This window comes from Bos javanicus, chromosome 19 (assembly GCF_032452875.1).
Source record: "Bos javanicus breed banteng chromosome 19, ARS-OSU_banteng_1.0, whole genome shotgun sequence".
NCBI lineage: Eukaryota > Metazoa > Chordata > Mammalia > Artiodactyla > Bovidae > Bos > Bos javanicus.
This window is the reverse complement of record NC_083886.1, coordinates 12,399,439-12,412,175: the sequence shown is the minus strand read 5'-3', so window position 1 is coordinate 12,412,175 and position 12,737 is coordinate 12,399,439. Positions and strand designations below refer to the sequence as shown.

Sequence of the window (12,737 nt, the reverse complement as noted above, 5' to 3'; positions counted from 1 at the left end):
ACTTTCACAAAATATTTTCTATTTTTTTTTTTCAAATATTTAAAACTGAAATCATTTCCGCTCACAGGCCATACCAACCACGTGAGCCAGATTTGGCCAACAGATCAGTTTGCCAACCCCTGGTCTCAGACAAAATAATGCACTGAATCCCTATGTTTCAAAACTAAGTTTGATTTTTCCCTCCAAGGTGAGTATAGCTTTTAACTATTTTAAACTGTTCAACAGGAACTAATCCATCTATATTTTTAATCCAATCTATCAACAACACAGGTGCATTTTTTTTTGTTGTTCGCCCCCATCCCCACCTGCACTCCCAACCTGGCGCTTCCCTGATGGCTCAGTGGGTAAAGAATCTACCTGCAGTGCAGGAGACACAGGTTCCAACCGTCCCTGGGTCAGGAAGAATCCCTGGATTCTCCTGCAGTGCAGGAGACACAGGTTCCATCCATCCCTGGATGGCAACCCAGTCTAGTATTCTTGCCTGGAAAATTTCATAGAGGAACCTGGCAGACTTACAGTCCATGGGGTTGCAAAAGAGTCAGACATGACTGAGCACATGGCCCACCTCCATCCCACCCCCAGCATAGATGGATTTATTCAGGATAAGCAGAGAACAGCAATATGGGGTCTACAAACATGGTTAGCAAAGAGTGAGTTCCCTGTATGGCAAGGGAAGGCCAACACTTTGATAGAGGAATAAACGAAGATGGGACGGGTATAGTAAACAGAGTCCATGGTTTTTCGTTGGCCTCACCCTTGTTGGAAAGGAGAGGAGTGTTTCTTCTTTCTGTTGTGCTCTTTGATTGTCACACACAGTGTGAGAGCTCCCCCCATTCTGGTCAGAGGCAAGTTTTTAACGAGGTTGACAAATATTTTAAAATGTAGTCTTTAACCCAAAGAAATCTATATAAACATAAATTTAATCTATGCAAAAACACACCAGAACACTTGAAGGGGTGTCACTGTACTCAAAGCTAATAAAAGAAAAACCCTGACCCTAACCTGCATGCCTCCTTCCCTCTGGCTCACAACCATGACAGTAAGAGGTGGCTGGTCAGTGCAGGAGACACAGGTTCCAACCAATAAATAAACCGTATTTATTCACAAGTCCTTGATTAGGGGGTGTCAGTGCCATTATTTGTTTACTCATCTGTAAAAGCATATGATCTGCCTTTAATCTGTAGACTAAAATAATAAACTCTTGGCAATACAATCTGCATCCCTTGATAACCAAACCTCATCCAAGTCCCTAAAGAATTCCATGTACATTCATTCTTCCACTGAGCTTTCAATCAATATAGTCTATTAGAAAGCCTGTATTTTTACAGCTTTGGTCCCTTGTATAATACTATTTTCTGAATCTTAGTTCAGCATTTCACCTACAGCTTGACCAAAGGGATGCTATAAGAAACTGCTGCACAAAACCCAATATTGAATTTACTATAAAAAAAATTGAGAAAAATTTTATCTAGTATATCATGCATCATCTTTTTTATGAGGACCCTTGGGAGAAATTTCTCAACCATAGTGCTATTTATGAACAGTTTTCTCAAGAGACTTGTGTTCCTCTTACCTTATAGATACTATATATTCCATAATTCAGTATAAAATTCTTTTAGACTGTGAATTCAAGCTTTCACAGTCCAACTCTGGTAACTGTGTAAGAATCTATGACATACATTTTTATGTACTTCTATAATTAGCTCCATATTACTGAATTTTTATTTTCCTCAAATTTTTTTCTTTTGGGAAAAATCCTGACACTGTGTTTATATATTTTTACCTCAAACAAAGTGGGGCATAAGTATGCAATGGCGTAAGAAACTATCACACACATATATGTACTTACATCATTCAACTGGGGGAAAAAAAGTACTTACCTCAAACAGCTGCAATTTGTTCTTTGTGTGGCTTCAACAAAATCCCAGGATGCTACTTTATCAGCTGTCTCTTCTTCACACAGACCACCTGATGAAGCCGAATACTTCCTCCTAAAATTTGAAATTATATAATCTTTAGAATTCATAAAAATTTTTGTAAAATTGAATTAAGCATTAAAATTGAATTTTTTAAAATCAATTTTTTTGAATTAAAATCATAAGAATGATTTTATACTTATACCACTTATACTTTCAAATCTCTTATCTGCAAGTAACTACCAACATGCAATTTTTAAACTTGAAGATGAAAATACATACTTGTTCTGTGCTCTGTTCATATTACATTCTTGCCAAACTCTATCCACCACATGATTTGCTAATTTTCTGGGTATCTTCCCACCATGATGGCTAGTACTATCTGAGCTGAAGCCATCAGATACTGAAGAAAATTTGATCCACTTCTGGGCAGACTGAGGATCAACTGAAAACAAAAAAAAATTGATTGTAGGAGAATAAAGGCAGGTTAAAAAGAGTATTACTTTGTTTTCTGTTTCTTTGATTTCTCATACAACTTGCTCCAGCCATCTGGTAAGCCTACTTACATTTTGAGGAAAAAAAGCAGGTCACTTCACTTAAAATACAAAAAGCAAAAAAATTTGAACAGGAGATGGACAATGATGGTAGTATTATATTAATGTTAATTTCCTGACTTGGAAGATTAAATGGTAGTCATATAGAAGAGAGTCCTTAATTTTGGGAAACAGACTTAGTGCTTAGGCGTAATGAGGCATTATGTCTGCAGCTTGTTCTCAAATGGTTCAGAAAACGACCCATGTTAAGGAATATATGCATAGAGACAGGGTGATGGAGCAAATATTAACAATTTGGGAATGTGAATGAGTAGAGCTTTTTGTAAGGTACTTGGCAAACACTTCAGTAAGTGTGAAATTATTTCAAAGTAATTATTTTTAAGTGTTTATTATATTCAAGAGAACAGATTTACCACTAGAGCTAATAAAACAGATTAGTACAACACCTGTTTGGACTTCCTCAGGAGATGTAGGTGGTGTAAGAGTAACCGAAGACATAGCAGGATCTCTTGTGGAAGCAGGCACTTGGTGGACACCCAAGCAAGAAGCTGAACAGTGAGAGGATCCCACAGAGCTAGGAGTAGGAATGTCTGACTGAGGGACTAGAACAAAGCATGCTGGGTAGATCATTCGGACACCAGCTAAAAGGGGGGGAAAAGAGGAAAATCAATTACCTTTGGGTTTGTAATGGGATTTGTTTCACTCAAAAGTGCAATAATGGAAAAGCAGATACAAAATGATCATATTTGTTAAAATAAAAATACATTAAATATAAAATACATTTAGTGTATTTTTATAAATATACACTCTTTCTGGTAAAATGTTTTTCTGAAAAGAAACCACAAGAAGCTGGTGGTAGTGGTTACCCTTCGTGAGAGAGACTTAGAAGAAAGCAGCTTTCTTGTTTCACTTTTGGATTTTCTAACCATGAATGTGCATTACTTAAAAAAACTGTATTTGCAAATTTGATCAAATTTATTTTAAAACTTTAACAAAGGTAACTGGCACTAGAATTATGGACCTTTTTATTTTCTTCTTTATATATCTCTATCTGAAAAGTCTAATATATGTTATTGTGTTTTGTTCCTGTTTCTGACACAACTACTCTGATAATGTATTTACTGAAACTGAATACTGATACTCCTTCGATTAAAAAAACAAAGAAGGTAATCTTCATATAACATTACCATATGAATTCATTAAATACAATGCTGCAAACTTTAATCCCAATTATCTGCTCAACCATATATTCCCCACACTTCCCACATCTCTCTAAGGTGGAGTATACATCTGCACTCATTGTTAGGTTGGATGTGCACCTTGCTCTGGAATCTACATGCAGGTGACAAATGCTGCGACCCAACAAGAACTTCAGATACACTTGCAGGATCACTGCAGCCTCTCCTACTTTACGTCCTCTGCCTTCATATTAGCATGTCTCAAATATAGTTTACCTTGTTAACTTAGGTCCCTGAGGAGGAAGATGCATGTAATACAGCGTACCTAAGCAGAGCTGATCTGGACAGAGCTAATCAGCCACAAGGTCTTTAGGTATACATTTTCTGCCTTTCAAGTCATCAGAGGCGACAGTTTTACCAAACATTAAGATACTGCATCACACAGGCTGTCAACTTTCTCACCTCCAAATATTCTTCATTCACAATTATTTTCTTCTCACCTTTAGCATGCTTCCCTCTAGGTGGGTTATAGTTCCCTTCCCCAATGACTGACTTGGCCATATACTAGTTTTTACCTAATGGAATGTAAGCACATGCCACATATGTCATATCCTAGCAGAAGATTAAATATACTTAATATAGTTAGGCTCAGTTCCTATTATTCCTCTGTTCTTTTAAGAATATTATGTCCCAGATACTGGATATTCCTTGAACCTAGGTTGCAGAATGAAAAGATACAAGAAAGCCAAACCAAATGTTTGATATTAAAAGCCACTAAGATATTAAAGAGTTATATCATTCAGCAAAAGCTAACTAATACATATAGTCACACATTTCCCACTTAGGATTAATACTCAGAATCCGTACCAACAAGAACTTCTACTGCAGCTAAAGAATCATCTTCCCAATCCATATCTTCCTGTTTTTCTTCAGACATCTCCTTCAAACAAGATGAGATAGGATAGAACTGTTTCCATTCACCAATCAATTTTTTTGTAGCTGAATCGGACATCTTGAATGCCTGTCCTGTGAGAGTGCCATTTAGTCCAAATGGGCTTAAGATAACTAGAAACCCAAAACAGACATTAAGTAAGTAACTGAAGACAATTATACCAAATAAGATGACACTGAATAGTATGGCAAATAATTACGCAATTCAAACAAAGAAAAGGAAACCCATAATGATCAATTCCAGAGAAAATGAATTTACTGTACTTCATTAAGTGAAGATAAAGTATAACCCCGAGTTTATTATAAAACTTAAGATTCTGTCTACCCAAAAATCTCAGATGGATAGTTTCAACATAAACTGTGAATATTCGTATATCCTTCTATTTCTCTTGACTTTCCACTAAGAAAAAGCAATTTAAGGAAAAACAACATATAAGTCCTTATTATATACTGCCATATAAATTTTAAAAGAGCAAATACGAAGCTTAGAACTAAAACAAGAACACACTGTCTTACAAAGAACACACTTGTAAGAACTCACAGTCCTTGCAAACAAATACTTTTTAATCATCAATCTTACAAAATTATTTCCTCTAGAGTTCAACCACTTTCATGGTATGAATTATATCAAAAGTCCTATGTACCTACATTAAACATGGCTTATGTGAACTGATACAAAAGATAACCTTGAATATATATAACATGTATACCATCTATAGCCTATTTAAAAGAACACTTTAAAATATGCTAACATTCATGTACAAGAACTTTTAAAAATAATATTTGCATTAAAAATTTATTTAATTGACGTAATACTCTAACAGGAAAGAAGTAAACTACATCAGAATCACCATTAGGCTAAAGACTGGGGGAAATCTCATTAATCTCTACCAATAAGATTTTTTTCTTGAAACAACAATAAAAAAATCAAGGAACTATACCCATAAAATAATCTACCTTGAAATGGGCTATTAGACTGTTGAGCAAGGGTGATATGTTCTTCACTAAGAAGGTATACAGGTTGATGTTGATTAATTTCCACACTGGTACAAACATTGCTGTCTCCATGCAAGAAAAAGGTGAAAGAGCAGGACAAGTGTTCACTAATAAAGAAGAAAAAATAGTATTTTAATAATGATTTATAGCCAAAAACAAAGTCAGTTTGCTTTTCTTTTTTAAGAAGTTACACCACAAAAATGCACATTCTCTTTAACCCAAAAATTCTACCTTATCACCTAAAGGGAAAAAAAGAAATCACAGATATAAGCAAAGATTTAGCTATAAGAAATGTTCTTCACAGCACTGTTTATAATAGGAAAAGCTGCAAAGAAAGGAACCAGTTAAACAAGTTAGGTACACCCACACATAATGATAACATAGCCACTAAAATAAATAAAGGAGGGGGAGTGCGTTTGATGGGAAAGGTAATAGTACAGTTTAGTATAGTTTCAATTTTTTTTTAAGGAAAAAAAGGTTATGTTGATGAAAAAAATCTATGCATACAACAGAATTAAAAATGATCTAATTTTTATTTCTCCCTTATTAAAAAATAAATGCAAACATATTTTCTCATATTATTTCTGAAACTGGGCTGAATGCAATTAATCAAGCAGCTAATGTGCTGCCCTCCCCCTCCCCAATGAATATTTTAAAGCAATGATGAGTGTTATAATTGAAGGTATTCTAGAATCAAAGTTACAAGCAAAATAGACCATCTTAGGAAATTTAGATATGACTGGGTATACAGATTGGAAAATGAAAGTTCCCAAGAGGAAAGTAGATATATCCATAAGGTAAAATTTAGAAAAGTCGAGTGGCCCAGAAGAGAATGAGATTATACACCAAGAAGAATTTACTTACCTTATTCCTTCTCCAAACACTTATCCTAAGGATCATCTTAAAGAACCAATTCTTTAAGCTATAACCATTAATAAGCTTGAAATCTATTGTATACATCTATAAACCCCTTGAATTTTTTCTGGACTAGACAAGGGTATAATAAATTAAGTTACAGTAAAAGTAATTACTGTATTTTCCCCATCCCAGTAGCTTTTGTTGTTAAATTATTTTCAGGATAATTTTGAATTTACAGAAAAGTTACAAACATAGGAAGTCCCCATATACCCTTCACTCAGTTTTCCTTAACGTCTTACATAGCCATGCTTCATTGGTCAAACAAGCAATTAACACTGGCACATTACTACAACAGTTTTTTATTTGTTCACCAGAGTTTTCCACTAATATCCTTTTTCTGTTCCAGAATCAAATCCAAGATATCACAATGCATTTACCCAATTATTTTTTTGCTTTAGCTGTATTGAGATTTAAGTGATAACTACAGGAAATAAAATTATTTATATTACTTAAAAATAAATTAAGCTCATTTCTTCTGATTAAAAAACCTAAGTCCTTTGGAATAACTATGGTTGGGTAATTACAAAGACTATAGACATTTGCTTATATTCAGACATAAACGCACTCTATATTAAACAACCAAGTGAAGACGAGTGTTACTCCTTTTATTAAAAAAAGTGTTTTGTAGCAAACCACATGACACTATGTTAATCTCAATCATTTAATTACAGCTACGCTAAGTGATACAACAAAAATTATGCACAGGATACTAAAAGACTGTCTTAACAAGACCTAAATCATGAAAATAAACTTATATACATACATTATATATATATAATTCCTAAGGGAAAAAGAATCACACTTGGGTAACGCCATAAAAGTTATTACGTCCTATGATACCTTTTATCAGCCTATCCCCCCCATAACTCTTATTTCTCCAATTTCATTTCTTACTTATCGTTCTCTAATACTTCCCCCTTTCCCTCAATTGACCCCTCTGCTGTTTCTTAAACACATCAGGCCTTTGTACCTACTGTTATTCCATCTGGAACACTCTAGATAGCTATACTCACCTTCACCAACCTTTCTCAGATTTTTAAACACCTTTTAAGTGAGGTCTTCACTGATCACCCTCCTTTAAATTGTTCTTCTGGGATTTGTTTTGGCTTAAGAAATAATCAAAATCTAACTTATTACACAGTTTATTTCTTATAGTCACCAAGAATGTAAGCTCTGCTGGAGAAGGAATATGTTTCCTTCATATAATGTTGTATCCCTGTATTGATAGAACAGGTCCTTGACACATAGTACTAAATACTGTAGAATAAAATCCATATTTGATCTTTTTTTCCCCCTAACCATTCTCCTTTTCTTATCAAATCTGCAGAGTTGTGCAAGCAAGATATCATCTCCAATTTTTCAATTTCTCCAAACTTCCTACCTTCAACTAATCCATCACTAATTCCTACTGATTCCAGTTCTTAGATAATTTTTTTGTTGTCTTTTTAAGGTCTGAGTAGTTGTTACAATCTCTAATTTACCTTTCTTTACAACACTGCCAGCGATCTAAAAATTAATTCTAATCATGCAACTGGGAGGCTCAAAATCAATAGTTTTCCAATGCCTTCAGGACTAAGTCAAAAAACTCCTAAAACCTTAGCACAGCACTTTAGATCTTCCACAATCTGACCCTTGCACTAAACTCTCTAGACCAAGATCACTTAATCCACCAAGAATTACCCCTTTGTTTAGATACCTCACATAAGGAGAATCATACAATATTTGCCTTTTTGTGACTGGCTTCTTTCACTTAGCATAATGTCCACAAGGTTCATCCATAGTGTAGCACATGACAGGATTTCTTCCCTTTTAAAGGATGAACAATAATTCACTGTATGTTTATAACACATTTTGCTTAGCCATCATCCATCAATGGATATTCGCGTTGGTTCTACCCCTTGGCTATTAAGAATGCTGCTGCTATGAACATGGATGTGCAAAATGTCTTCAAAATCCTGCTTTCAATTATTCTGGATACACACTCCGAAGAAGGTCTGATGGATCATATGGTATTTTGTTTTCAATTTTTGGAGCAATCCCGTAACATTTTCCACAGTGACTATACTATTTTACAGTCTCACTAATCATGCATAAGGGTTCCAATTTCTCTATCCTTAGTAACATCTGCTATTCTTTATTTCAACAGTAGCCACCTAATATGTTTTTGGGCTTTTCTTGTGGCTCAGCTTGTAAAGAATCCACCTGCAATGTGGGAGACCTGGGTTCGATCCCTAGGTTGGGAAGATACCCTGGAGAAGAGAAAGGCTACCCAATCCAATATTCTGGCCTGGAGAATTCCATGGACTACAGTCCATGGGGTCACAAAGAGTCAGACACAACTGAATGACTTTCACGTTTTTATTTGTATTTCTGCGATTAGTGATACTGAGTAACTTTTTTTTTTAAGATTTATTTATTATATTTTTGGCTGTGCTGGGTCTTTGTTGCTGCACATGGGTTTTTTCTAGTTTCACAAAAGAAGGCTACTCTCTAGTTGTGGTGCATGCTTTTTATTGCGGTGGCTTCTCTTGTTACGGAGCACAGACTCTAAGCGTGCAGACTTCAGTAGTTGCAACTCACGGGCTCAGCTGCCCCACAGCATGGATTCCTCTCAGAGCAGGGATAGAACCGTGCCCTCTGCATTGGCAGGCGGCCTCTGGATCACCAGGGAAGTCCTGAACATCTTGTCTTATGCTTATTGACCATTTATATATAGTCTTTGGAGAAATATCTATTGAAGTATTTTTCCCATTTTTTAATTGGGTTATTTGATATTTTGTAGAGTTGTAGTTCAGTTCAGTTGCTCAGTCGTGTCCGATTCTTTGCGACCCCATGAATCGCAGCACGCCAGGCCTCCCTGTCCATCACCAACTCCCGAAGTTCACCCAAACTCATGTCCATCGAGTCAGTGATGCCATCCAGCCATCTCATCCTCTGCCATCCCTCCCAGCATCAGGGTCTTTTCCAATGAGTCAACTCTTTGCATGAGGTGGCCAAAGTATTGGAGTTTCAGCTTCAGCATCAGTCCTTCCAATCTTTATAATGCTGGCTATTAACACCTTAGCAGATACATGATTGCAAATATTCTCTCCAATCCATAATGCAAAAAAAAATTTAGGTTGGATATAGTCCCATTTGTCTATTTTTGCTTTTGTTGCCTATGTTTTTGTGCCATAACCATAAAATCACTGCCAAATCCAGTGACATGAAGCTTTTCCAATATTTTTTTTCCAGGAGCTTTATAGTTTTAGGTCTTACATTTAGGTTTTTAATTAATTTTAAGTTATTTTTTGTATATAGTATAAGATAAGGGTCCAAGTTCATTCTTTTACATGTGAATACTTGTTTTCCCAACACTGTTTTTTGAAGAGAATGTCCTTTCCCCACTGAGTGGTCCTGGCACACTTGTCAAAGGTCATTTGAACATATACACAAGAATTTATCTCTGAACTTTCTATTCTCTACCATTGGTTTACATGTTTGTCTTTATGCCAGTACCATACTGTTTTGATTACTGTAGCTCTGTAATGTTTTGTTCATTCCTCCCTTTATCCAGACTTTGTAGTTCTTCCTATTAGAGGTGAAATATACTTCTCCAACCCTTGAATCAGGCTCGCTTTGTGACTTGCTTTGGCCAAGCAGAAGGTTGAAGAATACTTATATATTTCACATATAATTTAGCTTGTCCTCTGGTGCTTCTGTCATCACAAGAATATGCCCTGACTGGTTCACTGGTCGAAAGAGGGATGAGAATCATACAAAATACACCTCTACTCATACTACAGTTTACAGTGACTAGATTGACTAACTCCTAGCTGACCTGCAGGTACACTAGTGAGAATACGTAACTGTTTTAAATCCCTGTGTTTTGGGGTGGTTAATTACACAGCCATACCTGATATAAAACTGGCACCAAAGGTGAGGCACTACCATTAAGAAAAACCTAAACATGTGGCATTCATTTTTGAGATCAGAGAATTGGTAGCAAAGAATACAAACACTGAAAAACAGTCAGGAAAATGGGAACCTATGTTAATATAATACATGAATACTTCACAGAACCGTTGCCTGAAATAATCTGGAATGCAGAAAACATGCCTAAGTGAACTTACTGCAGGGCTGGAAAATAAGTTTCCCAACAAAGCAATAGTGTGGACTATGTTATAACACAGCTCAAGAAAATACCAAATCAAGAGCGTGAATCTCAGGAACTTCCCTGATAGTCCAGTGGTTAAGAATCTGTTTTCCAATACAGGGAATGAGGGTTCAATCCCTGGTCGGGGAAATAAATCCCACATGCCACAGGGCAACTAACCCTGCGCACCGCAACTTGAGAGTCCCTGTGCTACAACAAGAGAAGCCCTTGTGCCACAAAAAAGACCCAGCATAATTAAAAAAAAAGTGTGTAAAATCTCAGACCCTCTTGTTAATACCAAACACTACTCTTAATACCAGCTGAAACACTGGGATTTTTTTTTTAAACAGATTTTTTTAATGCAATGAATTGAAACACAATTCGAATATACTTCAATTAAAAAAATACATTAGAATGACAATTCAGGTCCTCTGTGCCTATGGAGACAAGGCTAACTTGAATAAATGCGAAACTACTGGCTTGCTAAAAAATAATTTTGGATTTTTTAATTAACTACCATTGCTATAAATAAGGACTGAGCAAAATGTGCATTTCTTCTTCTGAAAGCGGGACTACTAAAATCAACTTGTTAAAAATTCAACACCTTTGTGAAATAACAAAAGTATTTTTCCTACTCCTAAATAAAGTATTTCTTTGTAACACAATTAACCACTTTTTAACAGTTTTACTAAAGAAATCTTTACCACCTTCCTTTTAAAACTTACTGATATCTGTAAAACAATTATCCTTCAATTAAAAAATAAATTAGAAATAGAACAAAGTGATAAAAAGGTGCTGGCAAATCATTACGGACATGAGCCACATGACCTGGTGTATAATAAATGCTCAGCAAAATTTACTGTGTTGAAGTTCTACATGGTAATGGCTTCTTTCTATGTAATACGTACTTTGTTATTGTCAAATCTCAACTTTTTTTTCTTACTATCTTTTAATTATTATCTAGGCCCTGCTGCTGCTGCTGCCAAGTCGCTTCAGTCGTGTCCAACTCTGTGCGACCCCATAGACAGCAGCCCCTACTTCTCTTTAATTATCTTTCTAAAGCTATTTTTATTAGATTTAATTCAAATGTAAAAATTTGTACTAGGAAAACATACTAAAATGCGATCATGTTGGAACTCTTTTCTCTTTAATCATATGTTTTCATATCTGGAAAGATAAAAGAACTCTTAGAAGGGTTGCTTTCAGAAACAGAGTATTGGTGGAAAAGCAGACTTTCACTAATTAATTAGTACAGCAAATATTTAATAAAGCACACATTATATGTTAGACACCATGCAAAGTGTAGGCTACGCAGAGGTGACCAAGATAGAAAGAGTCCCTGTCTTCATGAATTTCACAACCTAATGGAAGAGGCAGGCATTTTATGTGCACACACATAAACACACATAACCTATACATGCGTTCGTACATATACATATTTATTTACTTAAAAGACTGTAATGAATGATACAAAAGAAAAGGATGTTAAGAGAGAACTCACTAGAGGGAACTAATTTAATTTGGATGGAAGGCGGTTTAGGAAGAGTGATCTTTGTGCTGAAATTTGAAAGATGAATCAGTTTACAGGGCAAGAAGTAGAGGAAAACATTCCAGATAGAGCAACCAGCAGGTCCAAAAGCCCTGGGGCAGGAAGGATTTTGGCTTACTGGAAGAACTGAAGATCAGTATCAACTGGAGTATAGACAGGAGCAAAAAACTGGGATTAAGATGGAAGAGGAACAAGCAGGTCAGAATATACAGAACGAGGCAGTTTGAATTTTGTTCTAAAGTGCAAGGGGAAATTATTGAAGGATTTTTAATCAGAGGAATGATAGTATCTGATTTTTTTTGTTTTTACTTGGGACATCTCACCAGCTATTAGAGAAGAGAATCCACAGGATATGTGTGCATGTGTACACGCTCAATCGTTAAGTCCGACACCTTGCAACGCCATGTACTGTAACCCTTGAGGCTCTTCTGTCCACAGAATTTTCCTGGCAAGAATAATGGAGTGGGTTGCCATTTCCTCCTCTAAGGGATCTTCCCAACCCAGGGGTTGAAACTGTCTCTCTTGCGTCTCCTGCATTGG

General features: G+C 35.8%; 1 protein-coding gene across 2 annotated transcripts in view; it reads right to left on the bottom strand.

Annotated features, from left to right (window-relative positions):
* Nucleotides 1-12,737, bottom strand: part of MED13 (mediator complex subunit 13) — a 97,796-nt gene that overhangs the window by 63,375 nt on the left and 21,684 nt on the right. For both annotated transcript variants that reach the window (XM_061390208.1, XM_061390207.1), the window contains exons 4-8: nucleotides 5,557-5,702; nucleotides 4,516-4,713; nucleotides 2,917-3,111; nucleotides 2,199-2,361; nucleotides 1,881-1,991 (exon numbers count right to left, since the gene is read on the bottom strand). In XM_061390208.1, the coding sequence (XP_061246192.1) occupies nucleotides 1,881-1,991; nucleotides 2,199-2,361; nucleotides 2,917-3,111; nucleotides 4,516-4,713; nucleotides 5,557-5,702 (813 nt within the window). The remainder of the gene's footprint in view (nucleotides 1-1,880; nucleotides 1,992-2,198; nucleotides 2,362-2,916; nucleotides 3,112-4,515; nucleotides 4,714-5,556; nucleotides 5,703-12,737) is intronic.